Source organism: Rhipicephalus microplus, unplaced genomic scaffold (genome assembly GCF_043290135.1).
Source record: "Rhipicephalus microplus isolate Deutch F79 unplaced genomic scaffold, USDA_Rmic scaffold_183, whole genome shotgun sequence".
Lineage (NCBI taxonomy): Eukaryota > Metazoa > Arthropoda > Arachnida > Ixodida > Ixodidae > Rhipicephalus > Rhipicephalus microplus.
In genome coordinates, this window is record NW_027464754.1 from 55,551 (window position 1) to 82,961 (window position 27,411).

Consider the following 27,411-nt stretch of genomic DNA (forward strand, 5'->3'; position numbering starts at 1 on the left):
CCTTGCAGGTATGTCTCATAGGGATTGTACAAGATCCACCACCCACCTCTGGTCAACTAAACATAAGGAAGCTGCGGATAATTAGCCTATTTGCTTTGTCCCATAGTGATTTGGCCAGCTCCACCCCTCACCTCTGGCCCACTAAATATGAAGCTGCGTATGACTAGCTTAGTGGGTATGTTCCAGAGTAATTGGACAAGCTCCACCACTAAGCTCTGGTACACTAAATATGAGAAAGCTGCGTATAATTAGCCTAGTGGCTATGTTCTATTTTAGTTGGGCAAGCCCCACCACTCACTTCTGGTCCACTAAATATGAGGAAGCTGCGTATAATTAGCCGAGTAGGTATGTGCCACAGTAAGTGGGCATGCCCCACTACTCGCCCCGCCGCGGTGGTCTAGTGGCTAAGGTACTCGGCTGCTGACCCGCAGGTCGCGGTTTCAAATCCCGGCTGCGGCGGCTGCATTTCCGAGGGAGGCGGAAATGTTGTAGGCCCGTGTGCTCAGATTTGGGTGCACGTTAAAGAACCCCAGGCGGTCAAAATTTCCGGAGCCCTCCACTACGGCGTCTCTCATAATCATAAGGTGGTTTTGGGACGTTAAACCCCACAAATCAATCAATCAATCAATGCCCCACTACTCACCTCTGGTCCTCTAACGCGAGGAAGTGACATATAGCTATCCTAGAGGGTACACATGTTACAGAAATCGGGCAAGCTCCACGACTAGCCTCTGTTCCACTAAATATGAGGAAGCTGCATATAATTAGCCTAGCAAGTATGTGCCACAAGTTTTACCGCTCGCCTCTGGTCCACTAAATTAAGGCAGTGGCGGATAATTAGCCTAGCGAGTATGTTCTGTAGTAATTGGGCAAGATCCACAATTCACGTTTAGTCCACTAAAATGGGAAGTTGCGTATAACTAGCTTAGCAGGTATGTGCCACAAGCTCCAACACTCACATCTGCTCCACAATTATGAGGAAGCTCCGGATAATTAGCCTAGTTTGGCAAGATCCACCATTCACTTTTTGTCCACTTAAATAGGAAGCTGTGTGTAACTAACTAGCCTAGCAGATATATGTGCCAGAAGCTCCACCACTAATCTGTGGTCTACTTAATATGAGGAAGCTCGGGATAATTAGCCTAGCAGTTATGTTCCATAGTAATTGGTTAAGCTCCACCACTCACTCTCGGTCCACTAAAATGGGAAGCTGCATATAACTAGCTTAGCTAGTATGTGCCACAAGCTCCACCACTGACCTCTGGTCCACTAAATATAATGAAGATCCGGATAATTAGCCTAGCAGGTATGTTCCATAGTAATTGGGTGGGCTCCACCACTCACTTCTTGTCCACTGAAATAGGGAGCTGCGTATAACTATAGCAGATATGTGCCACAAGGTCCACCACTAATTTGTGGTCCACTATACCCCGCCGCAGTGGTCTATGGTGCTCGGCTGCTGACCCGCAGGTCGCGGGATCGAATCCCGGCTGCGGCTGCTGCATTTCCGTTGGAGGCGGAAATGTTGTAGGTCCGTGTGCTGCAGATTTGGGTGCACGTTGAAGAACCCCAGGTGGTCGAATTTTCTGGAGCCCTCCAGTACGGCGTCGCCCATAATCATATGGTGGTTTTGGGACGTTAAACCCTACATATCAATCAATCAATCAATCAATCAATCATTTGTGGTCCACTTAATATTAGGAAGCTTCGTATAATTAGCCTAGCAGGTATGTTCCATAGTAATTGGGTAAGCTCCACCACTCAGTCGGTCAACCAAAATACGAAGCTGCATATAACTAGCCTAGCTGGTATATATGCCACAAGCTCCACCCCTCACATCTGGCCCCCTAAATATGAAGCTGCGTTTGACTATAGCCTAGTGGGTATGTTCCATAGTAATTGGACAAGCTCCACGAGTCACTTCTGGTCCACTAAAATTGCAAGCTGCGTAACTATAGCATAGCAGGTATGTGCCACAAGGTCCACCACTCACCCCTGGTCTGCTAAATGTGAGGAAGCTGTGGATAATTAGCCTAACAGGTATGTTCCACAGCAATTGGACAAGCTCCACCACTCACTTCTGGTCGGCTAAAATAGGAAGCTGCGTATAACTAGCCTAGCAGGAATGTGCCGCAGTATATGGGTAAGCGCCATTACCCGCATCTGCAGGGTCCTCTAAAATGTGGAATACATATAGCTGTAGCCTGTATGTGCCACAGAAGTTGGGCAAGCTGCACTGCTCACCTCTGATTTACGAAAGACATAATAATCCCCATCCCCGTTGCTTAACCAATCTTAGCGATGCCAGTTTGGCTGCTTCCGATTTAGAACGAAATTTTTTAGATGACACCAAGAGGCAAATTACTTGGCCAGTCTTAGCGATGTTAGTTGGGCTGCTTCAGATTTAGAACGAGCATTCTTATGAGATGACACCAACTGATTTAGTAGACCAGAGGTTGTCCGCTGGCCCCACCGACGCGTGCTCCGCTGGTGCTTGAAAGTTTATTGCGGACATATTCTATGCAGGCTTCATAGCGAGGAAGTAATCGCACTATAACGTGTCTTAGAAGAGGAGAACAACCAGGCGTTACGCAATGCGAATTGCGTAACGATGGGTCGTTGATTGCTTTCAGTCCATTACGAAAGGTTCGGCCACAATTATTCATCGCCATCAGCCACAACATGAACAGAGTGCACATAATGCCTTACAGGTGTATAGCGGGTACCGCGTTTTTCTGAACGATAAGGAATAATGGCATAGTGCGTGCATCCGTAACTCACAAAAGTTATCAAGATGTATGGTGTATAGCGGGTATTTTGCGATTGCACTTGTGTAGAGAGAGAGAGAGAGAGAGAGAGAGAGAGAGAGAGAGAGAGAGAGAGAGAGAGAGAGAGAGAAAGAATGTAGGAAAGGTAGGGATGTTAACTAGACTATGCCTCCTGTTTGCTACCCTACACATGGGGAGGGGGAGAGAAGAGTATTGTGCATAGTTGCACTTGTGTATAGTAACGCCGCTCTTCCAGCTATTGTGACTGTGCTGCCCGTTCTGCCCAGGCCCCGTGTCTTTAATACGATTCGCAACTTGGACTGTGATTCTTGAGATCGATTAAGTGTAGCCTTCCGCTGTGCAGGCTCTACGGCGAAATGGCTGCTATCATGGCCTTGAACGTGAAGTCAGCGTTCATCATTTTGTTGTGTCTAACAATTAAATAAATAAATAAACAAACAAACAAACCCTTGTTTCATTCCTGGTTGTTCGTCTTTTCATTGAGAGGGCCTTGGTTCGGCAGACATGAAGAACCCTATAGAGAACACGTGAGGGTTACCTATAAAGGCTATATATTGATCAGCTCGTCTGTAAAGGGTTAGGTGCTACGTAACGCAGCAGCGGGCACAATGTGTTCCACACTCGCCCACCTCGGAATTCGATCCTCCCAGGCTGACACGCGGATGAATAAAATGGGCTAGTTTAGTACCGCGTGTAATCACAATTGGCACAACATTGGACACGCTTTTGCTGGGTCACCCTTCTCCACCTGCGGCAAGTCGTATATTTTAATTTCCTTTTGTGTATAATACAATAAGTACAAAATATATATGTACTAATTTGCCACACCCTCTCCATTATATATATATATACGCCAGCGCCAGCAGCAGCAGTAGACGAAGAGTTAGAAAGAGACCATAGAATATAAAATGGATAATCGCTAAACAACTCGGAGGATCACACACAAAAAAAGAAACCAAAAGAGGAGATAAATAAAGGACATGACAAAGTAGCAGTGAGAGCGAAATGGATAAAAAGAAAAGGACTAGAGCAACAGAAGACAGAGGCAAGATAAGCGCAAGGCTAACAAGGCGAATCAATGCTTCGCACTCCTTATAGCAGTCACTTGTAGGGGCGGAACTTCCTTTTAGACGCGTGTGTTTATCCTTAACAATAACTGGCAATACTAGCGGACCACTTCGCGTTCCAGCCATCGCCGTTCTCCACGCTTTATTCTTGTTCTTTTTGTCGGTATCTTTTCACGAAAACGCCGGGGAGGGGCGCGCCGGTCGCTTTCGTTCAATCTCGTCCGTCGTCGCATCAACATCGGAGACTCCTCCGAAAAAAACGTAACCGACACTGCGCTCGGCCTGGGCGGGCTGCTGCGGGAGAGTGCGACGAAAGGCCGGTCCTTTCCGGTGGGCTCGACGTCTGTGTTCCAGCATAGGAATAGGAGAGCCTCGTCTCGCTGCTGGTTTCGATGCGAGGACGGACCGGGCCGAGCGTCTCGACTGTTGCTGAAAGGAGGACGAAGATGGAGACGACGCCACCGAGGATGTCGAGAGTGCTGATGGAAACGTGGACAGGCAATAACAACGAAACAAGCTGCTGCAGGACCTGAAACACGTACGCAGGAAGAAACGAAGAACGAAATGAGGAAGGAACGAATGGGCAATGAAAACAAAAAAAGCTAAAGAGGAACAGAAATTCGTACCTCGGGACACGAAGCTTAGCGTTGCTTTCGGCACGAGAAAAAGAAGGAAAAGAGACGGCCCCTGCCGCTTTGGTCGCGGCTCGCTTCGATGCGACGAGAGGGCTCGCGTCGCGTACGAGAGACGTCCGCGTCGTCGGAGACGAGGGCGAGGGAGGTCTCTCTTTGCGTTAGAGGAAATAACTCAACGCGTTGGAAGGAGGTGTGGGACAACGGAGAGGGTTCCGACGTCCTGCGAGAGGAAGTGTCCCTTTAAACGACTCCATTGGCCCTCCGCCTCGTGACGTGGCGTCCGTGGTACGCCTCAGCCGTAGGCGTGGCGTCAGGGTTGCGTCCGATGCCGGGAGGCGGCCCCAGTTAGAGATTGAGCGGCTCGGGCGCCTTATTTACCCAACGGCGCAGCGCGGTGCGGGTGCTGAAGGCGCCCCGCTCGGAAAAAAAGACGAAAGAGCCCACCATCATGCACCACGAAAGTGTGCGCGCAGCGCGTGTTCTCACTCGGGTGGTCGGTGTTTGAAACGCGTGTGGTTATTTTTTTTGGTGTTCGTGTGTGTGTGACGAAAAATTGTCGCGCGCGCGGTTACCAGCGAGCGAGCGGCAAGGAAGAGAGTTTTTTTGGTGAGCGGTGCGGTGTCCTGATCGGTGGTGGGTCGTCGAGCGATGCGACTGCGATGACGGCGACGAGCATGTTGGGCCAGCACAAGGGCTACCAGGACGCGTCGTCCGGCTGCGCTGGCTCGATGAGCAACGGCGGTTCGGCAGTGGCCGCCATGCAGCCCTTGCAAGGAGGCTACAACATGGGCATGGCCGGCATGCACGCGGGCTACGCGCCGCAGTCCTTCGGCAACGGACCCACCATGGCGTCCGGCTCGGCGTGCATGTCGCCCTCGGTGGCGCCGCTGGGATCGATGAACTCCATGAACTCGCTGGGCCAGGCCGGCATGAACGGGGTGTCGGCGGGTCTCATCGGCGGCCTGGGTCGCGACTTCCTGCCGGCGGCCGCAGCCACGGGTCCCGCGCCGTCCTCCGGTCCGGACTCTCCGGGCGCCCTGCAGAGGGCTCGCGCCGACTCGAAGGCGTACCGGCGGTCGTACACGCACGCCAAGCCGCCCTACTCGTACATCTCGCTCATCACCATGGCCATCCAGAACAGCCCGAGCAAGATGCTGACGCTCAGCGAGATCTACCAGTTCATCATGGACCTGTTCCCCTACTACCGCCAGAACCAGCAGCGCTGGCAGAACTCCATACGCCACTCGCTCAGCTTCAACGATTGCTTCGTCAAAGTGCCGCGCACGCCGGACAAGCCGGGCAAGGGCTCCTTCTGGACTCTGCACCCGGATTCGGGCAACATGTTCGAGAACGGCTGTTACCTGCGGCGCCAAAAGCGCTTCAAGTGCGAGAAGCGCGAGGCCGTGCGGCAGGCGCAGAAGGCCACCACGGGACACCACCACAACTCCAAGGCCAAGATGGCCGCCGAGTCTCCGGGACACATGATGCAGCCCCCTCCTCCTCCGCAGCAGCAGCATCACCCACAGCAGCAGCATCAGCAGCAGCAACAGCACACGCAACAGCATCAGTCGCAGCACTCGCAACAGCAGCACCACGCGTTGGCGCCCGCCTCGAATCCGGCCATGCTGGGCATGGGCTACGGATCGCACCAGGACCCGTCCAGCTGTTGCTCCCCGGCCATGGGTCCGCACCACGCGCTACACGAGTCCTTGCTCAAGGTGGGTTCCTCTCTTTCTTCACTGTGCATGCTCAGTGTTGTTTGAACTATATAGAGTTGGTCAAACATATACCGACATGGGTCCACCGAAAAAAGAAGTACAGAGACAAAGAAACAATGGACAGCGCGAGTGCCTATACGGCCAAATGATTCTTATTCCTCGCGAAACACGAGCCTTTATACCACCACAGCATCAAGATATGCGCACTGATGCCGTCAGTAAATCCAGCGAATGGGCATTATCACCTGTAAGATAGCTTACAAATATATAAACACTATATGTCTATATACCGCGGGCAAATGACTTACCAAGAGCGACACTTTGCACTGATCGTTTGCCTACGACTGATATGAAAGGACTTGCTAACTTTCCTTTCAGTTCCTCCGAAACCATGGGCATTTAACCTTGTGTACAAGCAGCCTTATCGCGTATATCAGAATATATATGGACTTTGGCGTCCTAATAGCTGAACCGCGGGCCGTTGCCTTGTAGCAGCTTGCAACACACACTCGGCCGTGCGGTAAACAGCATGCAAGTGGGCAGGAGAGGAGATCGCCTGTATTTTTAAACTATAGTTACGATTTGAAACTCCCTGATGGAGCAGTCCATGCAGTTTGGGGATGGGCCCTTTTCAAATCATTCTCACTGGACAGTAATGACAACGAGGCACACTTTAGGTAGGTATACTGTCACCGTCATTCTCGGCATGTTTCACAGTTCACAACAGAGCAAAGGCCTCTCCCAAAGATCACTAGTTTACCCGAACATTTACGAGCCGATTCCATTCAATCCATGCGAACTTCTTAATTGATGCACTCCTTCTAACCTCTGCTTATACTTCGACTGCATTTCACATACCATTCTGGTAGTCTCGCTGTCCATCGGTGGTCTGTTCTGCGCATTACGTGGCCAGCCCAGTTCAATCCGTTCCGCTTGATATATATGTATCCGCTGCGCTGTTAGCTCCCTGACCCATGCTGCCGTCCTCCGATCTATTAATGTAATTCCTGTAACGTTTCGCTCCACATACACACGCTACGTGTTCATTCTCTTTTTCTCGGCATTCTTTGTTATCCTGCATGTTTGGGCGCCATATGTCGCAGGTGTATGTACAGAACTGTATACACATGCAGAGTTCGAGTCAGGGGAATACGCATCTTTGTACTTTTGTTTTTTGCCACGTTAGCGATTGAAGTTAAAGAATGTTGGCTTCAAATCAGAAGGGACATTGGAGCAAGAATTGGTTATGCATCTTTGAAATGGGCAGCGCAAACAACGGGGACACGAGAAGTACAACACACCACTTCGGGCCTCGGCTTTTTTAACAGAGGAATACCTTGTGTACGTTATCCCACTTGTATACAACACGTTGCGTTGCTGTAGGTCTGGACCAACGCTAGATGATGTTTAGTGCGATTCCTCACCTGCATAAGGGGAGGCTGGCGCAGAGTTGTCATAAAAGTTCTTGTGGGTCTATACCAGTTTTCGTGGTACCTGCAACTATAACGATCGTGAGGCAGAACACTCGGTTAATGTGGGGAAGTGTTGGAACGACACACCGACTGTCCGAACAATGGTTCCTCGCAGATATTGCCCAATATATGGTGTGAGGTACCCGAATATTGTTTTATATAGACAAAGGTCGCTTCTAATGAGCACGGTTTAGCTTATCAGAGCTGTGCACGTCAGTCGTATCGGTTCGCGTGTTCATCCTTGAATATTGCTTGGTTTAAAAAGTCATCACAGTTCGTCTAGGGGATGACCCGATCCTGCTGCAGCGAAATTCAATGACATCAATTCATCCAATAACGCGAACAGTGATGACCTTCGCTTACGAGTGACGGAAAATCGGTGCGCTATAGTGGGAACACACAAAAACAAGGGCATCTCTCTTTGTCCATGCATATCCGTGTCAGATGCTTGCTAGAGCGCCATTGCAAGTTAGCAGCTTAGTCCGCCGAAACAATCCACAGACAGACAGATATTTTTATAGCGCGAGTCTTATGCTTACCCCGATAAACGCGAAAATTGACCATCGGAAACAACAGGCGTGCTGAAAAAAAAAAATGGCAGCATATCCACGGAGTGCTTGATAAGTCTGTGCGACCGTCCATGCGTCCGTTCGTCCGTGCGTCCGTCCATTCATGAGTCCATCCGTCCGTCCGTCCGTCCATCCATCCATTCGCCCGCCCATGTATTGAACACTCCAAGTATTGCCATCTCGCATCTTTTCATCATATATTCAGCATATACAAGTACCGCCATCCAGCGGGCATTCCAAAGACTGTAAACGAGATGTGGCACTCGCGCACTTTCTTACAGCCTGCGCTTCGTGTCTGCTTCCCACCTTTCATCACCTCTATAGTTCATGGCTATATACTAGTTCACTATATTCATGGCACTGCAGCTCAACCCTCGCTAAACCTTGCTAAAACCAAGGAGCTTACGCTGTTTAACATGGCAACCCTTTCTGGTCAGATAGTGCCCAATTGCGTTTCTCTGATGCTAGTATTTTTTTTAGTAAGCATCCAATTCAAGGCAGTTTTTATTGAAGAAGATTAGGTCACCAATACTCGTCTCTAAGTTATCTCATCGGAAACCACTATGTTTTTATTTATGATTAACCTGCCCGGGTTTCCTCCTCAATTAAAAAGGGTGCGCGCATGCCGCTCCTCTATCTATAGTGCGGCCGTGGAGATGGCTACCTACTACTACTACTACTACTACTACTACTACTACTACTACTACTACTACTACTACATCGTGGACGCACGCTCCACGGCTTAGGGAGCTTCGCCCTCCAAAATGGCCGCATATATATCCCCGTGAGATATGGTGCCATCGGGCAGTAATGCTAAGAAACGAAAGTTTCTTAGAATTAGTCACTGTTAGGTGGCAGCACAGGGTAGATTTATTATTTAGTCAAAGCCCATGAATTTTTTAGATAAGCGTAAAAAGTACCCGTTTTTTTTTTCGTTCATATAGCGTCGCATTGCCAGCGCAGCGTAATAACCTCCTTGGTCTTATAGAATTACGCATCTATGCATGTTCTATAGACAAAAAGACACACTGCTTAACGCTTATGTATTGATGTCGCACTTTGAGTGTGCGTAATAGTTGTTCTTTGAATGACAATGTTCGCAAGTACGAACGCAGCCACCAGAACTAAATAAATAGACATTGAACAAGGGGCTAAACTATCGCCGGGTGGCTGAATTATTGGACGGACAGCAACAGACAGAGCGAAATGTTTGCGTTGAAGTCATGGTGTAAGATGTAATTGCACCGTGGTTGAAGTATCCCAAGAAAGACTATCCTCTTTAGAAGTATGTCTGAGCTGGAGATGAACTTTGTATAAACACTGGAACTCGGTATGCACTCATTCAAAATTCTAAAGGAGGAAAGGAACGTACGCAAAGCGCGTCTTGTGTGCCTATAACACGGCCGTCAATTGTCAACAAGGATTGAACGCTGTTCGGAGAGCTATATTTTAATATGGACGAATGTTGTCAGCGAAGCTTGCGTTAAGGCGGCCTCCTCCCCGCGGTGCGTTGAAACGATGTCGAAATTCCACAGAAACTCGCCGGATGGGACTGTAATAGCAATGCTGCGTTGTCTGAGCGTATCGCGGAAGCACCAACTTGACTTAAGTTTCCAGACGGCGACACCACCCTGCGAGCATGAGCACTGTGCGAGGTATTAAAAGACTCGTTGGTTTAGTCTCTTTCATGGCTTGGGCCTATGACCTCTCGCTCCCCAGGCATCGCCCGTGATCGAGAGGCCGTGGTTCGACGGTTCAACTCCGGGCAAATCATTTTCGGTTACTTTTTTTTCTTTACTGTCTGGTCGCGCTTATTTTGCTGTCGTATTTCCGTGACGGAAGTGCGTAATAAGTCTTCATGGGCGCAGGCTTATAACACTTTCGCGTTGAAAACCATGACGTCACAGAAAGTCCAGCTGTGATGTTGTTACGGCTTCATATAACATGACGTCACATAGTGACGGCTTGACATCACGTCGTCTAGTGAATGGTCGGCCAATCGCGGAGGGCGTGTGAGATCAAGGAGCATGCGGCAAGCTTGCACCACCTGCGATCCCGTGTATAGTGTATGCTAGGCTACGCAAGGAGCAGGAAACTTTCTAGAGGGCGGGAGGAGGATCATTACAACTGACTGAGAAGGAAAAGAATATGTCGTTCGCATTCGTGCCGTCTAAGGAATCAGTGACAATGATAATTTTGTGGTAGAAAATCGGAGTGGTCAGCCCAGTCAAAGTTCTGACCTGCTGCTGTTCATTCAAGAAAGAGTTTAGAGACCAAATATGTTAATTGAAAGTATTGAGATGATATATAGTGAGTGTAAACCTGACGAGAACATTTAGAGTGTCGTTTTGATCACCGCGATTTCTGCAAAATTGTTGACCTTGCAGAGCACGTCGCTGACGTTATGTAAATACGGTCGAACCCACCTATAACAGTACTCGAGTGCCACAAAAATGTAATTGTTATAACCGATTATCGCTATAACCGGATCGCACACACACACACACAAAAAAATGAAAATAGGAACTGGCAGGTTGTTGCGAGAAAACTATTATCGGATGGGGTATGGCCAACACAGCAGTGATAAGGACGATAAAGGTGCCGATTTTTCGGACGCGACTGAAAATTCGGATGCTTCCACGGGACCGCTATAAGCCCCATATATCCAATGTATGGCAACTCCCGAATTTCGGACGCGGAAACCCTTGCAACTCTCAACGTTTACCCAATTTGCATGTTCGTAAGCGTGTGAACAGACTCCACTATCTCTCCCGCGCCGTATACGAATTTTAAAGGTCAGCTTTGCCAAAACACCACTGCGCTATGCGGAAAAGCATATTGCTAATCTAGTTTTTCTTTTTTTTTTTTCAAGGGTTTCGCGTTCCATTATCTTTCGGCACGGAAACACAGCAGCCAGAATTCATTTCTATAACCCATAACGCGACATGGGGACATTGCTGTAAGGGGGTTGTTTCACCATCAAAAAACATACAAAAGTTCACAGTGCAGCAGCGTTTTATTGTTATAACCGATATATTGTTAAAACCGGTGTCGTTGTAAGTGGATTCGACTGCCAATACAGGGAAAGTAATGAAACCGTTAAATACGCCACCTTTTCGGACGTTTCGAGCTCACCTTCTTTGTCGTTGTGGAAACTTCGTTAAAAATTTCATAGCTATGGAAAAGACCAGTTTGCTTGGCCAATTTATATACATACGGAACTATGTAGGTAAATTACGCAGATGACAGTTCTTGACACTGACATCTGTGAATTGTTCTACGGGACCGATCACTATAAGCTATTTGTTTTATGGTGTGGGCTGAGTATTTGTTTTTCATACCTCGTAATAAAGAAGGATCACATATAGTAGCTGACAAAAAGGGAGACACTTGTTGATCGCAGTATACGTGCTAGCCCATGGGCCAGGTAACATAGTTATTGGTGTGTAAATACTTCGATGGTCATACGCGGCTTGATTCCGTGTTATATACTGTAGCCGAGCTTACTCATTTGTGAAGCAACAGCCTTCGAGTATCAGAAAAAAACACTATAATAAAGAGAAGAAAAAAAGAAGCTAACAGCGAACATGTAAGTCGCTTTGAAACATCTACCTTAAATGCCAAGTTCAATACATTTGTATCTTATTTTTCCGTTTTATGTATCGTCGGCTGATTAAGATGGTAGCTGAGTATAGCGTAACTGTACTGAGATGTTATGTAGATTGATAAAGTTAGTCTAAAATAATCTGATTTATTGTGAAAAGAACAGGTTGGTTATATCAAATATCACGCGTAAGGATTTAACGCGACAGCGTTGTGACGCTCTTACAGCGGATATTCCGGTGTTGGTATCGGCGCAATTGGTTGTGAGCGAAAAAAATCAGTGATGTCGGTGAGTGCATTGCAAAATCGAGAAAGATGTAAATAAGATAACCGATACAGTTCTTCCACTCAATTCAGAAACGAACCCTTGGCATGTGTTGGCAAGTATATAGGTGTTTTACCACAGAGCCACGTCATTACTTGAAACTGTTGCGTGGGAAAATATAACACCATAGGAATTTCATCGCGTAATGTGAAGAGTCACTTTGAATACTGCGTGGCAGACAAGTAGAATTGCGCCCGGCGCCAAAACACGTGAATTACGCAATGAGGAAGTATTTTAAAAGCCACCTATTGCAAAGCGCTCAGCAATATTACATCACTGCCAACAGCAAAAAAAAAATGATAAAAAAGAACTAAGTAAGCAGCTTTACGAATGCGCATGCTGGGCCCTTCGCTGATTCTTTAAAGGAAGAATTGTGGCGTAGTGGCTGTTTCGCAACTGTAGTTGGAATGTCGACCCCTGACTACGCCCGAGAGACGGGGAAACCTCCTCAAGATATTGTATTGATTGAATGCAGGGCAGGCGATTGTCGAGCAAACAAAAGCATATTTCAAACAAGAAATCCAAGACAATAAAACAGGAAGCACAATTGAGGAGTGGGGATTGCAACAATAGTGCAGAAAGAAGCAACAAAACAATTGTACGCGTCATATGAACGGATGTCAATTCTAAATTATCTAGGCAAAACACAATCCACACAACACAGGACAGAGCCAGTGAAAACGCAATAATCCATAAAATGACAACGATAAATGAGAACAAGCTATTTCAGTGATGGTAAATAAAAAAAAAGTGATTAGGCCCACTGCAGTCAGCGCGACTTTTTGTGACTGTGTTCCGCATGGCGGGCATGCTTTGCTGAGGAAGTATCACTCGATGCCGTATGAGCCATTGCTACAGAGCTTGTCAACTCACTCTTTTTGTAGGTTTCTTTAGCTTAATTACCTGTTAGACGTATTTGATTGTGTATTAAAAACAACCGAGACCTTAAACATCGTTCTTCATTCAAAACCGCGAAGACGTATTGTGAGGTATATATATACCGCGCAATACGTCTTCGCGAAACCCATATAGCGTATACGCTATATAGGTTTCGAGTATCTGATTGTAGAACTCTCTCTCCGTAAGAGCATCGTTTGCGTGCATATAGAATATCGTGCGAGCGATGCTCTAATCTCTCTATTCGAAGGCGTGCGTGTAGCTTTCGCGTGCATGTTGCTAGAAGCGTGTCGCGTATCTCCTTTACATTTCGCCGTTCTTGCATTCAGCGAGAAAAAAAAAAGAAGGAGGGGGGGGGGGGGACGCTGCAGCGGGAGCACACACTGCGTCATCCGCAAAGCAAACATGTATACTCGACCACCTACATATCGACGCCAAACACATCTATAGCGATATCTTTCGCAAACTTTCTTCGCCATGTACGCAAACAGATCCTCGAAATGCCCCATGCTGTTTAATATATATAGACGCCTGCTCGACAAGTGCTTGGTGTTTCGTTTGTGGGCATATTACTTAGAAATCTCAGCTGTGCCCTTTTAACGGAAGCTTCGCAAATACATATGCGCGTGTAGACATTAAACAATCGCATCAGTGTTGCCCACCTCTGACGCTCGCTTCGAGGCTCGCGCCGTTAATCTCTATTGGCAGTCGTGTCGGCCAATATTTTCTCGGTAATGCGCGTCTTCTGTCTGCGATCTGAGTGCGATTATGTGTGTGTGTATATATATGTATGTCCAGAGCGTTGTCACGGATAACGCCGTACGTTGTAAGAGCTTTCCTTGCGTCACCTGTAATTGGTTGGATTTACTCGCGACTATATATATATATATATATATATATACAAACCGTGCATTCACGTTGATCCCCTGCATGCTGTCGGAAAATGTAACCTAACGAAACGCCGCTGTACTCAACGTCTTAACTATTATTAGCTGCGTGTTTGAACAGTATATACAGACGGTGTGTTACGCAGGCTTTTCGATTAAAATTATGATTTGGTTTATTCCGGTGCGTGATTAAGAAAGATTTAGCCATGCATTCTTCGGTGAACTATTGTAGCATGCGACGATGCAGTGCATCTACAAAGCACAGTAGATGTGGGTTTTATTAGGGCTAAGCTATAACCAGTATAAATAATCAGTTCGCAAACATTACCCATAGAGTAAATGTGGTGTATGGTCATTCGAATTATATGACTACACTAGTTATCGTTGTACGTACCGCTGAAGCACTCCGTACAGATGTACTACTTGAGTTAAACTGAAACGTCTAGCCACGGTGTTCCTGACATAGATATGTCCCGGCAGTTTATTAAAGCTTTTCTCAATCGCAAGTTAATCGTGCGTCTCGAAATCATAATTGGTGTTCTACGCCTGTCCGTTGCCTTCTTCATTTTTAGTGGGCCAGTGGTGACCAGTGGCATTTGCTCCATTCATGTGCCCCGCCGCGGTGGTCTAGCGGTAAAGTATGTTCGGCTGCTGATTTGCACGTCGCGGGATCGAATCCCGGCTGCGGCAGCTGCATTTCCGGCGGAGGCGGAAATGTTGTAGGCCCGTGTGCTCAGATTTAGACGCACAGTAAAAAAAAAACCCCAGGTGGTCGAAATTGCCGGAGTCGTCCAGTACGGCGTCTCTCATAATCATACGGTGGTTTTGGGACGTTAAACCCCACATATCAATCAATCGATACATTTCTGTGGCACATACCAGTTCATGGTTTTTGGTCATGGCGAAGATAGTATACGCCAAGCTTGAAGAAATTCGCTGTTAAAGTTCTTGGGACACGTAATGTCACTGAAGACAACGTTTTCGCATGGGGGCGTCCTATTTGATTATTCCGGGCTGCAAATTAGCGCTCTTACAAATCGACCTTACCTAGAAAAGCGAGAACACAATTTCATAAAATTAACAACATTAACTATATTTACCTCCTCTTTTCCAAAACAGCGATGCTTTTCAATGAAAGGTACAATAATTAAAAGCTGATTTGTTAATGAAAATTTTGGTTTAATCAAGTTAAAATGTAGACGTTGCTCGTACGGTGTTTGCAAAAGTAATTAACTCACTTTACTTAGCGCAGTATGCATATTTAAAGAAATTAATTTATTCAGCAGTCGGGTGGAAGTATAGTCCTTAACACTTAGGCAGTCTGGATTTGGCTTATACGGAAAATAGTGACAATGGCTTCGATAACTTTTTATAGAGGCCTCTCTGTAAATGTTGCTTGCGAAAAGACTTCCTGAGGTCATTGAGTATGTAACTGAACAAAGGGGAAGGCTTACAGTAACTTTAATAGTAAGTATACCCAAATATCTTCTACCATTGGTGCTGCGAAACTTAGTTGGAATTTATGCGCTGATTATCCATGTCTCTGACTGGACAATGACAAAAAATGCTAGGTGTATATAAAAAAAAACATTTTTGCGTTACATTTTTTGCGTTAAAGTGGATATTTCGAGGCATCCGGTTGTTTGTAACAGATGTTTCTGATTGTACCGAACAGCGTTATAACGTGTTCCTAAATTCAAGTACACGGGCTTTTCTGCCGCTATTAAAATACAGCTGCAGCGTACGGAAATATAACCTGCGACATGTTTCGCTGGAAAAGTATACAAGATAGCGATCTCCAGCCTTTTCTATGGGGTCATCCTTGTCATCACTACTTAATGTAGCGCGCACGTGATATGAATATTCACACGATATATGTCGAAATATTCGCACAACGCATCCACTTGAACAGTCGCAAACATGCTCTGGGCTATTGCAAATTGCATTTTGGTCGCGTGCAAGTTATGCTCCTCGCTGTGGTTGACGTGTCAAGGAAACCTTCAGCGTCTCCTGGCCACCCGAAGTGGCCGAATCGCATTATTTAGTGCAGCCTTTAAAATGAATCTATCGTTTTTGTGAAGAAGAGAGAGATGATGTGCGAGGCTTCGTGTATACTCACGTTCCGATCGGATGCTAGTCATGCTGATGCTCCAGTTTGTTTTTTTACTTTGTCCTTTGTACTTTGGCACGACATGTTGGGTGTTAAGATGCAGTTCTAACCATACGCTGGAGCTGTGGGAGCTTCGATAGTGTCGAGGTCGTAGTTCACTCTCAAACCGGACATTGGGTTGATGCGGTTTCCTTCTTCATTTAAACACGAATCAGTCGCTGTTAGTCTCATTCGTCAGCAGATACGATGGACGTCAATAGTGACTGTCTCGTGTTAAAGAAAATGAGGGCTAGAACGATATGAAAGGCCAGTAACTTTATGGACAGTGTATTACGAAGCTGTTATTGTTTAAACAGCACCAGAGCCTTAACTCTGACATCTCCGTTGTTATCAAGCACCGTCGACCGGCCCGCCGTGGTGGTCTAGTGCTAAAATACTCGGCTGCTGACCCGCAGGTCGCGGGATCGATTCCCGGCTGCGGCGGCTGCATTTCCGATGGAGGCGGAAATGTTCTAGGCCCTTATGCTGAGATTTGGATGCACGTCAAAGAACCCCAGGTGGTCGAAATTGCCGGAGTCGTCCACCATGGCGTCTCTCATGATCATATGGTAGTTTTCAGACGTTAAACCCCACATATCAATCAATCAATCAATCAATCAATCAATCAATCAATCAATTACGTACGTAAACCTCTTTGTGCATGAGGATGATTTGAATGAAATAATGAAAAGCATAATATAACCAGAGGATTTTTTTCTGTCCTATAATTACTTCGATGTGGTTACTTATTTGTAGGAAGGGGTACCCAAAGTTCGTCTAGTACCCTTTCGTCTCGCTCCTTTTCGTTTTACTTCTTTATCCTCATAATTCATTCCATGGCTGAGTACCGCTCACGCTATGTGGGCTACAGGTCACAGCGCCGCCGTTGTTTGCCTGCAGAAAGAATATCCGTTTTCCTCTCCTGGAAGTACAGTGAACACGACCTTGCTCATGCTTAACATGTTTATTTTTTCTCCCCTACGTCTCGTTCTCCGTCTTAAACCAAAGGAATGTATGATTGAATTATTTCGAATTCATAGTGAATATTAAGAAATTAGCTTATTTTAAGATGGCTCTACTAACGTATCTAGGCGATCATTCGTGACATATTAGCTTATCTACTGAGAATCCATGTTTCATTTATTCTTTGTCTGGTATGTCTGATTCTCTGCAACTTTCAAAATCAATGATGTCTTATTTGCTAGAATTGTCCAGCGGGTCGATCATGTGCTATTGCGTTGTATAATTATTGCGTTATGCTACCGTTATTGGCACTGTTTCTGTTTAATTGTTAAATTACGGTGTGCTTTATTTACATATTATGAGGCCCATTTTTCGTCTTTTTTTTCTGTTATAACAAACTCACTGCTTGTTATCCTCCTGTACGTAATGGCCGATACTGGGAATTTAGTGCAAATTGGCAGTGGTGGTATATATACCTTTATTTCCGAAAGGCACCCGACTGTTCGTCAACGTCTTTAGAGCGCTCCTCCCAAGTCGGACGCCGGGGGGCCTCTCCGTCGCTTTGTGGGGCATCGAAGAGCTCAGAGTTGGTTTTGTAGTTCACTGCTCCTACTTAATAAGTGGACACGCAACGTGGACACAGGAGTAAAGTCAAGACACCACAAGTGACTGAGCATGTGATGTCTTCTTGACTTCTCCCTTGCGTCCGCGTTTGCACTCCCATTCCGTTAGCATGAACTAGTTCGCCTATCCGTTATCCATTGCTCCTAAGAACGTCGGCGCACCTGTCCTGCCAGATGGGAGGCCTGCATCGCGTATCCCCACAGCATGTGTCCCAAGTTTGCATCTACACCACACTTCGCACATTTGAATGATCCGTTGCAGTCCGGGTAGATTCGGTTTGTAATGCACAGATTGGGGCGCGAATTCGTCTAGCAAGCGGGAGGTAATCAAGAGCGTGCTCTGTTAAGTCACTTGTTCGGAAGTTAGAGTTGTGTACGCCCTCTTTGAAATGAAAGGAGTGAATGACCAGATCGTGTCTCTGCCGTGGCGCAGGTGGACCCTCACTACAACCCGTCGAGCCACCCGTTCTCGATCAACAGCATCATCGCTGCGAACGAGAGCAAGGCGGACCTGAAGCTGTACGAGATGTCCCAGTACGGCGGCTACAACCTGTCGCCTCCGCTGGCGGGCCACACGGCTCTGCCCAACGACTCATCGGCGGGCTACTACCACCCGTCGCTCTACTCCATGTACCAGTCGGCCACGCCCACCCTCTGAGACGAGGAGCTGCGGGACTTCTGAAGAAGAGGCATCCCGCACGACGCGTAACCGCCGCGAGAGGGCGCACGTCGCTTCTCGGAGCTGGCACGGGTCCCGGCAGACTCGGCAACCGTTGGACAGCGGCGACGTGGCGCATGTTGTTCAAGACCCGCCTGGCCGTGCGGGGATTTGGAAGAACCGTCCTGACCACCGATGAACGAGCGTCGTGTCGACTCGACGAGAGGTTCCCGGATGACGACTCCGAAGAGGAGCCTCCTTCGTTCGTGAACCACAGATCTGTGGCCTCGTTGCTTCCTCTGTCATCACCGCCAGCTTGTTCACGAGCTTATGGTGGATGGATGCGGATCTGAAGACAGTGTGTTCCGTTATGGAACTGTGCACAACGCTTCTGGAAGTAACTCGACCCTCGAGGTTATCGCCATGAAAGAAAATAATTTAACGCACTTCCGATGACCTACGGATGCGACTGTTGCGAACGGGAAATGCGGTACAGCCGCCGTCCGTACAAGATGCTAACTTGACGGCTCCTTGCAGACGAGTCACCGTCTCCAGGAGGGTTTCCTCGTTTCGCTCTCGAAGCAACTCACGGGATACTGGGAATAAGTTGTCGGGTTTGGGTACTTGGTGCAGCAGGAGGTCGGCCGTTTCTTTTGTCACGATGAAATCATAAAGTTCCCATTCCTATCTCACTCTCTGTCCTCCTACTGCTGCTTGTTCGAGGCAAACTTCAACGGAGGAGTAAATCTGTTGGTAGAACGCCGTAATAGTTTGGGCTAAGAAAATCTATATTCTACGAATACAGTGTGCTCTGGCAACCCAGTATCTGAAATACGGATCGAATATATCCTTAGCTTCGCCTGCAAAGCGATCAAACGTGTCTGGCTAGAATAAGTCGCTGTTGATACTTGCAGGGTCTGTCGGCACTATGATACTGATTTTTGATGGCTGAAGAGTGCATATTCTGTATTAATTGTGCATTGCTGTGAAAAATGATTTTAGCCTCTTTATTTATGTTCAAGACTCGCGTATCCACCCTGAAGTGATTGATGTTTGTTCGCTGCATGATATAAGTGAGCATACAAAGCACGTGGCTTTTTCAGAATGCAGTTCGTGGCACTTTAGAGAATTAAAATACGTGCTATATATTTATGTTGCTGTTTTATCAAGCTGATCAATTCGCGTCGTCTCCTAACCCCGGTATTCAAGAACGTTCCTCTATACTCTACACCTCGCTTTTACTTTGTCATATTGACGATATCGAATATTTAGCGTTTATTTTTATTAGCATTATCTGTGAAACACGGTAGTGACCAGCGTAGTCAAACTAGCCTGTTCGTCTCGATCGTGTATTAGCGCCATCTTTTACTGCCTAACACACTGGCTGTATATTTGTTCTTCTTATATTGTGCTGTTATCATCACTTGTAACCGCTCCTGCTATGTCGGTAACATCCCTGCTTTTTTTTCCGCAGGTATTGTAAGCGCCTTTTGCTTATTTGAATAGCTGATGTTGCAATTAATTGCAACATCAGCTATTCAGAGAATTAATATTATATCCACCTACTTTGAACCACGGAGCATAAAAAAAAATGCACGTCTTCCATGGGTCTTGGTGGGTGAATCATCCTGCATGCTATTACTAGATACAGTCGCGATCAATATAACAGGGAACAATGAATTCATGTTTAATCAAGGAAGTGTACTGACATGTTACGTATTCCAATCCACGGGATACGTTTGTGCTTGAACATTAAGCGTTGTGAACACTATTGCGTACGCTTCCCAATTGCGTTTTGCTGCTATGACATTTAAAAGGTTATTTAATTGCTCCCTGCAATATAACTTCATGGCTGAGTTTAAATGCCTTCTTGTAATGCAAATGCTTATTCCGGTGTACCGTCCTATGGCATCCAGCTTGGACTCTAAACGTCAAAGCGTTGCCCCTTGTGTTATTGTACTGATTTTCGCTTTTGAATTCTTGTTTAACGCCTTTGACAATATTTTCATCGTCGTCCTTGCTTCCAATCTTTCTATGTGATTTATCACCTGTTTCTTTAACATTACTTTGATGGCACCTCGTTTTATGTTGACACTTAATTACCCCGTGCTTGGCTGCAAGCTTATTTGCCCTTCTCCATTCTGTGACCAGACTTTTTATGGTGCATGTGTGCCCCTTTTCTGTTCGTGTGTGTTCGTACGCCTTAATTGAAAACTAATACGCTTCTCTCATCTTCAAGCGAAACCTAACCCGCGTGCCTCTGCATTGCCTCACTTGCGTTTCCTCCCTTTCAGTGTTCGATGCCAATCAATACACGCATCTGATAAAGTATATGACAGCATCGCCCTTTAAGTAAAATTATCATAATTCATTTATAGACTCATAAGGATCGATAATTCTTAAAAACTGTAGCGTCATTTTCGGTCAACGGGCTGATCTGTACTCTACACGGTGAAGGAAAGCTTTGAGTCGAGGATTGTTTGAGAATACGGGGTTATGGCGACAACGTTGCTATAGCTTTTTGTATGGCCCCCGTGATCGGCTCCGGCAACGCGCGTCGCTGTTCGCGGAGGTGACGTGTTCTCGCAAGTGAGCTGTGCAGAGTTCGGCAAAGGGGGCAGAAGGGTTATGGAAGGAATAACAGACAAGCAAAATCCGCAGAACCAGTTTGAAATGTTCTGTGTCCAGGCGCTTCGAGTTGATCAATTCACCCTTGCTCTGCAGATGGCCAGTGTTCTGGCTAGCTCAGTTGGTAGAGTGATCGTCCTGGAAAGGCGTTGGTCCCGCGTTCGATCCCCCGTACCGTGGCGAATTTTCCTTGTTACTAGGGAGTCTTTCGCATTTCAGAAATCTGTTAATTTTCTCGTGCCCAGTATAGCTTTCCTTGACGCAACCTTCGGAGGAACTTGTTCATCATTTGTTTTTTTCTAGGTTTTTGACCGCGCAGCGTTTCCCAATTCAAACTTTGTGCTCAAAAGAAGCGATGTCTCTACCACATTTGCTGATCTCTTGGGTTTTATCTCGAAACTGGACAGAAACCTAGTCCCAAATTTTCGTTTGGTCCGTCTGTGCGCTGCGCAGACGTCGTTCGTGGTTTGACGCCTTTTCTGCTTTTGCATTGTTACGTGCACGCTAGCGGCGAAGTTTCGCTGTGCCGATGGTAACCATGGAAACTACTGTTTAGGTCGAGTCGTTGAGTGATCGGGTCTCGCGCGAGAGAATGTTTATGAGGCACACGGCCTCCCAACCACGCCTAGTAATATGTAGCTAGGTGCACGACACGACTTCGCACGTTGACATTATGGGGGCCACTATACAGATGAAAGACAAAAAAAAAATAATAATTTACCTGTACATAAACTGATAATTCCCCCACTACAGTGAAACAACAAATGATTTTTACCAACAAGTAGGGTTTCTGAACTAGAAAAAGTTGCAAAAGCGGTGAAGGGATGACGAGGTGCCCTTGAAGTTCTCGTATCATCTCGCTATGACGGCATACATTTTGACCGCATTTATTTTTTTAGCTGGTTAGATATCTTCCGCTTGCTTGACAAGACGCTACCCATAAAAATAAAAGAGAGAGATTAGTTATGGAAGGCTAAAAGTTGACCAGAATGAATTTATTTGGTTTTTTACAGCCACGTTTTAAGCACTAGACAAAAAAACAAAAAAATCAGTAAAATGCATAGAAAACATAGAAAAAGTACTTCTATCTATAGTTAACATTATTTTAAGGGCAAACAAATACGGAATGAAAAGGAAATAAAAACTACATTTATAAGACAAAAAGAAAGCCAGAAAAGAACAAACAAAATGTAACCGATTCCGGTGCTTGTGATAAAATGTTTATGCTAAAAAAATGCAGAAGCGTAAAAAGAGCATCAATCGCCTTGTTTATAACTCAGGTGCCTTGATGCACGAACCTTCGCTATTCCGTCTTAGCTTGAATTACCGAAGCTGTGCGTTTACGCCCATATGTATTTTAATCTCGTTCGCCGGAATTTGTTTCCTGCCACATCGCGTGACTAAAGCCTACCATAGCTTTCGTTTTATTTTTACCATGCCTTCTTTTTTAAATTACGCGAGTGTCATTGTTTGCTGCTTACTCGAAAAAAAAAAATTGCGTCCCTTATAACGATTGTGCCAGAACAGACTCTGCGAGTTTCTCAGCTGTATAGACGATCTTGTAGTAAAACATCTGGGCTCCGTCACCTTGGGCTGTTAAACGAATGTTTCTTAATTTTTGTATATCGCCACATGAATTTATTTAAATTGGGGGAACGTTGTATGCAGTATGCACCGACCCAACCGTTGGTGCGGTGACTGCCGACGCGGGTTCGGGAAGGTCGCGGGTTCGACACCCGGCGGTCGCCTCGATGAAGGCGAAATGCAGGAGGCCCGCGTGCTGTGACGTCAGCGCACGTTAAAAGACACCAGGTGGTCGAAATTTTCGGAACCCTCCACGAGGGCGTCCCTCACGACTGCGTAGTGGTTCAGGGACGTTAAGCCCCGAAACATTAACAGCCCCATATGACGGTAGCGAAACCGATCATCAAAATATTCAAGACTTCGTCACAACGTTGCGAATGATGATGATACCACCGCTGACCAAGACAGACACGGTCGGTGGCTTCATAAATGAAGAAAGAAAAAGTGTGTCAAAAAGTGTTTAACGATTCAGAGTACCTGGTACTCTACTACGGGACGCTCCAGCAAGACCAATTGTCATCAATTCTGAAGCAGTCTATTGTGTGCACGTGTATGTGAAGAATGAAAACGATGCCTGCAAGACGCTGTTGCCAGTGTGTAAGTTGCAAAACCCTTGCTGTCGCTCTTGTTCGTGCCTTTGGAGAACTCGCGCGGTGAAAGACGTTCTTTAGAGTGATGGTGGGAGTGATGAAAAAAAACCACCCGAGAAGACCCGTGGCCGCGATTGATTTTTTTAACCATATATGTTCGCTCCGTGTTGGATGTAAGTGGTACTGACGTCACACAAAGTTACCAGTCGCACAGGAAGGATGTCCACTGAGGTGTCTTCCGTCTGTTCCAAGAAGCCAAATTGCCCCGTTGTGATCCTAAAACAGGGCGTGCGTATACGAAGCAGAGTTTATGTTGCTTTCTGTAATAAGTCCGAATAAGGAAGAGAGAGAAGGTTAACTTTATTAGGTCCAATGGTTTGGGGACCAGGTCCCCGTTTTAATGGCAGACAGTAGCCTATGGGCTCTGCCGGCGTTTTCGGCTAGCTGTAGACGGCCCAGAGTCCCTCTTACTTCAGAGAAGGATGGAAGCTTCACAAAGTAGTTCACCTCGGTGGAACAGTGGCTGTTCTCGGCTGCTGACCCAAAGGTTGCGGGTTCGATTCCGGCCGCGGCGGTCGCATTTCGATAGAGGCCAAATGATAGAGGCCCGTTTGTTGCGCCATATTAAATAACACCAGATAGTCGAAATTTCAAAAGCTATCCACTACAGCGCCTCTCGTAATCCTGCGGTGGTTTCGTAAGGCTAAAATGCTTGAACGCAAGTTGTTGCTGCACGCGACTTTTCGACAGGGCTGCCTTGGATGCTTCAAAGCTGCAATTCTTCAACAACTTCTCATTATCGAAGTCGTTTAATATAAGTATGAGACATGAAAATGTGGACAAAAGTTTTATTTATCTTCTTCTGAATCTCCCCTTGTTTCAATAGCTAGATCCCCACGTGTGGGAGGCTGTTGCGTCATAAATTGTTTTTTGTTGAAATAAAGAAATAATGTAAGTGTTCCTCTTACTCTTCTAATCTGAACACAGCTAAGTAGACAGACACCTTGTGTCCACTGAATCAGCTATGTGTTCAACTGGTCATCGATCCCCTGAAATTGTTTTAGTGACTCTACACGTAGCAAGTTTAAAGGGAAAAAAGTAACGCAGTAAATTGTACGCAAGTCGTATTAGGTAAAAAAAAAAGGCCACGTAAACACTCTTCTTCGCCCTGTGTTATGTTGATAATGAAACAATGGGTCTTGTGTACTTGTTGGTCGTTATCCAAGGGCAGCCTCGCAGAACTTTGGGCTTAATTTTATTTTTCCTGAGCACCATTTCGCCTCACATCTTGTGTGCGATAGGCACTGTAGTGGCAGCTTAGCAGTGTGGATGGTATTTGTGCATAAAAGCATTTCCTAGTCGAGAACCAGCCGCTGATGTCATTTTGTGGCCTTCCACCATGGTGTGGCTGCGTAAAAAAACATTTTTCAGTATTTAATCACTTGTTCTCTGTGTCGCTTGTGTGTCTACAATTGAAATTATTCTTGCTTAACGTGTGTACATTGTACGCGATGACATACAGGCTGTAAGATAAATGCCTGGTTCATATCGTTTGTTCCCTTGCGCGAGTATTATGTCGAACCAGTTCATCCAGGGAAAAAGTCGCATCATGTCCTCAGCAGCGAGGGCAACGCGGCCAACATGCTACTGTACTTCACTTGAATGGAAGACGAGATTATTTCCCGAATTTATGCTACCTAAAGTCGACCCTAATGGAATACCAAACTTTTTTTTTTTGTTCCCCTTTACGCAATGAAATCTGACCCTCGCGTTACAATCGCGGTCTTTGTACAATCGAGTAAATACGGTAAATTCAATTAGCTTTTGTCCAACTAATGAAATATCCATCAAGGTTGCAAGGAGCCCTAACAATCATTGTTATTTTTCTTTTTGCTTTCTCTGAATCGATCCAAGCTGCCTTCTCCGGTGGCCTATAGCGAAGTGTCATTCGTTACATGAGCTCGTAGGACAGTCGACTATTGCAGAAAAAGTTGAAGATATCCCCGAACCCGTAAAAGCCAGCAGAGAATCCATGTCCTGCTCTATTTCGAACATGACTTCATTGGTGACGTCAGTGGTCTTACGATAATTGTCATCGTCCATACGGAATCAAAGGGGCGAAAAATGGCGCTCGTAAGACTGATGGATTGCGCATGCGCAGCCCTCAAACTGAGCGCGATACCGTGACCATCTCGACATATCGTACTGCTAGCGAGAGAAGCACGACTGCGTGACGTATTGCACAGAGGGCGCGCATGTGCATTTCGTCACCCTCTCTCTTTTTTTTTCGACATCTTGGCGCGGGCCACGTGGTCTTCTTGGCATCTGATAAACATATTTAATAAGGTACACCTTTTTTTTTTTTTTTTGAGACGCCTGTTTTCGTCTGCGTTCAACGTCTGTGAACTGGACTCGGCGAACGTCGTTTCTTCGTGCTGGTGCGTGATTCCGTCGATTTCTGCACCGTTCCCGAGAACGTCACAACCGATTCCGAAGACGTCATAAACTCGTGCGAACTGTGCCGCCCTCTGCCGGCGCGTCGGAGAAACAACATAGTGTGCGAGTTCGGTTGGATCGAATTTGTGACGGCCAATGTGCGCGTACAACGAAAAAAAAAAAAACATTTTTCGTTGCACCACCAACTTGCTGTCAGCCGGCCGGCCTGTGCTTTTTTTTATTATTGCGTGTTTCTCAGTGTGTGTGACTGTAAAGAACGTGATAGACTTGTACATAGAAGATATAATTTATATTTAACGGCAGAAAATGAACTCTTGGAAGGTGAGATGACGCACAATAGTTCTTTTTTTTTCTTTTCTTTTGTTGAAATGGCGCATTGTGGCGCGTGTGTGTTTTTCTGTGTGCTCATCGCAAGCGGCGCCTTTTAATTAAAAGAGAGATTACTAGGAGCCGTGAGAGAGTGTTGAATTTCCCTTCCGTACATGTGTGTGTGCGCGGTGTTTGTAAAGATGTGCGGTGGACACTTCGAGGATGGTCGCTGCGCGCGGCGTGTTGACGAACTGAAACCCTCGCGAAGATGGCGTGAGTGCTTTTGAGTGCGGAACGTGCTGTGTGGCCGGTGCATTTACGGCGCTATGTGTTTGTATGCGGAAGTCCGCAAAACTGCGGTTTGAACGTGTACACTTGTGTGCTTGTATATAAAGACGTATATTCAATCCCTCCGTAACTTATACGGGTCCCCTGTTTCCTTCGAATTGTGTGCGTTGGGCGTGAACAGCTGCCTTGCGTTTACGCGATCGCTACAGTACCTTATAGTGCTCTAGTGCTGGCCCCAAGGTCGTAGGATCGAATACCGGCCTCGGCCGCCGCACTTGTATCAGGGCGAAGTGCTCGATGTCCGTGTGCTTAGATTGGAGTGCGCGTCATAGAACCCCGGGTGCTCGAATTCGCCACAGCCCGTTGTCTGTCATAAAGATGTTGTTTTAAACAGTAAAATCCCAACAATAATTATGATATCAGCCTGATATCAATTCTGTGTGAGGGTGGAGCTCTTATTTTACCCTTATAGGCAGGCTGCCTCCCTAACGTTAATTTTTTATTTTTTATTTAGAAATTACGGTGAACGATAAGCGACGAGAAAAGGGTATTTCCGATATTTCGGCAAGATTACTTCGGTAGGGCTGCTCCGACGAAAACCGAATTCCCCTGCCAAAAGCTCCACGGCTAAAGCGATAAACACTGTTCATTTGATTGTTCGAACACTTGTGATCTGAATTTTTATCCTAACAGAGAAAGAAAATCTAGTTTTCTAACATCGACAATGACTATTTAACTTGAGATAGGAGTAAAACTAAAGATAACGAACTGTGCTTTAAGTCACACTCATGCGTTCGAAACTAGCATGTTCACTTACACGCAGGCGGTAAACTGGAGTATAGACGTTTAGCGCAGGATAATAGCACGCACGACAAAGTATGTAATATACGCAGGGATGAGAAAACATGTGTGCATCGTTCCATTCAATCTCGTTCTCCTCCTTACACTGTTACCTATTTATGCCACCAACAGCAACGCCCAAGGAGTAGTGAAAACAGCATTTATATGAAGTTATTTAGGCACAAGGCCGAAGCAGTGGGTGTGATAGCAACACATTGGGCTGTTATACGAACAAAGGCAAGAAGATTTGGCAACCAGGCGAACTGTAGCTAACATGGTCGATTATGCTCGAGTTGACGGTAATGCAGCTACTACTGTAACTAAACATGTGTTCTTGGGAATAATAGGCTGCTTGACGTC

General features: G+C 46.2%; 1 protein-coding gene and 1 long non-coding RNA gene across 2 annotated transcripts; one reads left to right on the top strand and one right to left on the bottom strand.

The window, feature by feature from the left end:
• Positions 1 to 3,966: 3,966 nt before the first annotated feature.
• LOC142791693 (uncharacterized) lies at positions 3,967 to 4,645 on the bottom strand. Its single transcript, XR_012890383.1, has 2 exons — positions 4,483 to 4,645; positions 3,967 to 4,385 (listed from the first exon to the last, which is right to left on the bottom strand). It is a non-coding gene; the product is annotated as an uncharacterized LOC142791693 (long non-coding RNA).
• On the top strand, positions 4,635 to 18,486 carry LOC142791692 (silk gland factor 1-like). The gene is made up of 2 exons (XM_075885537.1): positions 4,635 to 6,209; positions 18,131 to 18,486. Exons 1-2 carry the CDS (start codon positions 5,151 to 5,153, stop codon positions 18,353 to 18,355), a joined length of 1,284 nt encoding a protein of 427 aa, XP_075741652.1. The 5' UTR covers positions 4,635 to 5,150; the 3' UTR covers positions 18,356 to 18,486.
• The last annotated feature ends 8,925 nt before the right edge of the window (positions 18,487 to 27,411 follow it).

Coding starts and splice junctions, on each gene's coding strand:
- LOC142791692 (XM_075885537.1), top strand. CDS start 5,151: ATGACGGCGACGAGCATGTTGGGCCAGCACAAGGGCTACCAGGACGCG. Junction 6,210..18,130: donor TACACGAGTCCTTGCTCAAG/GTGGGTTCCTCT, acceptor GCCGTGGCGCAG/GTGGACCCTCACTACAACCC.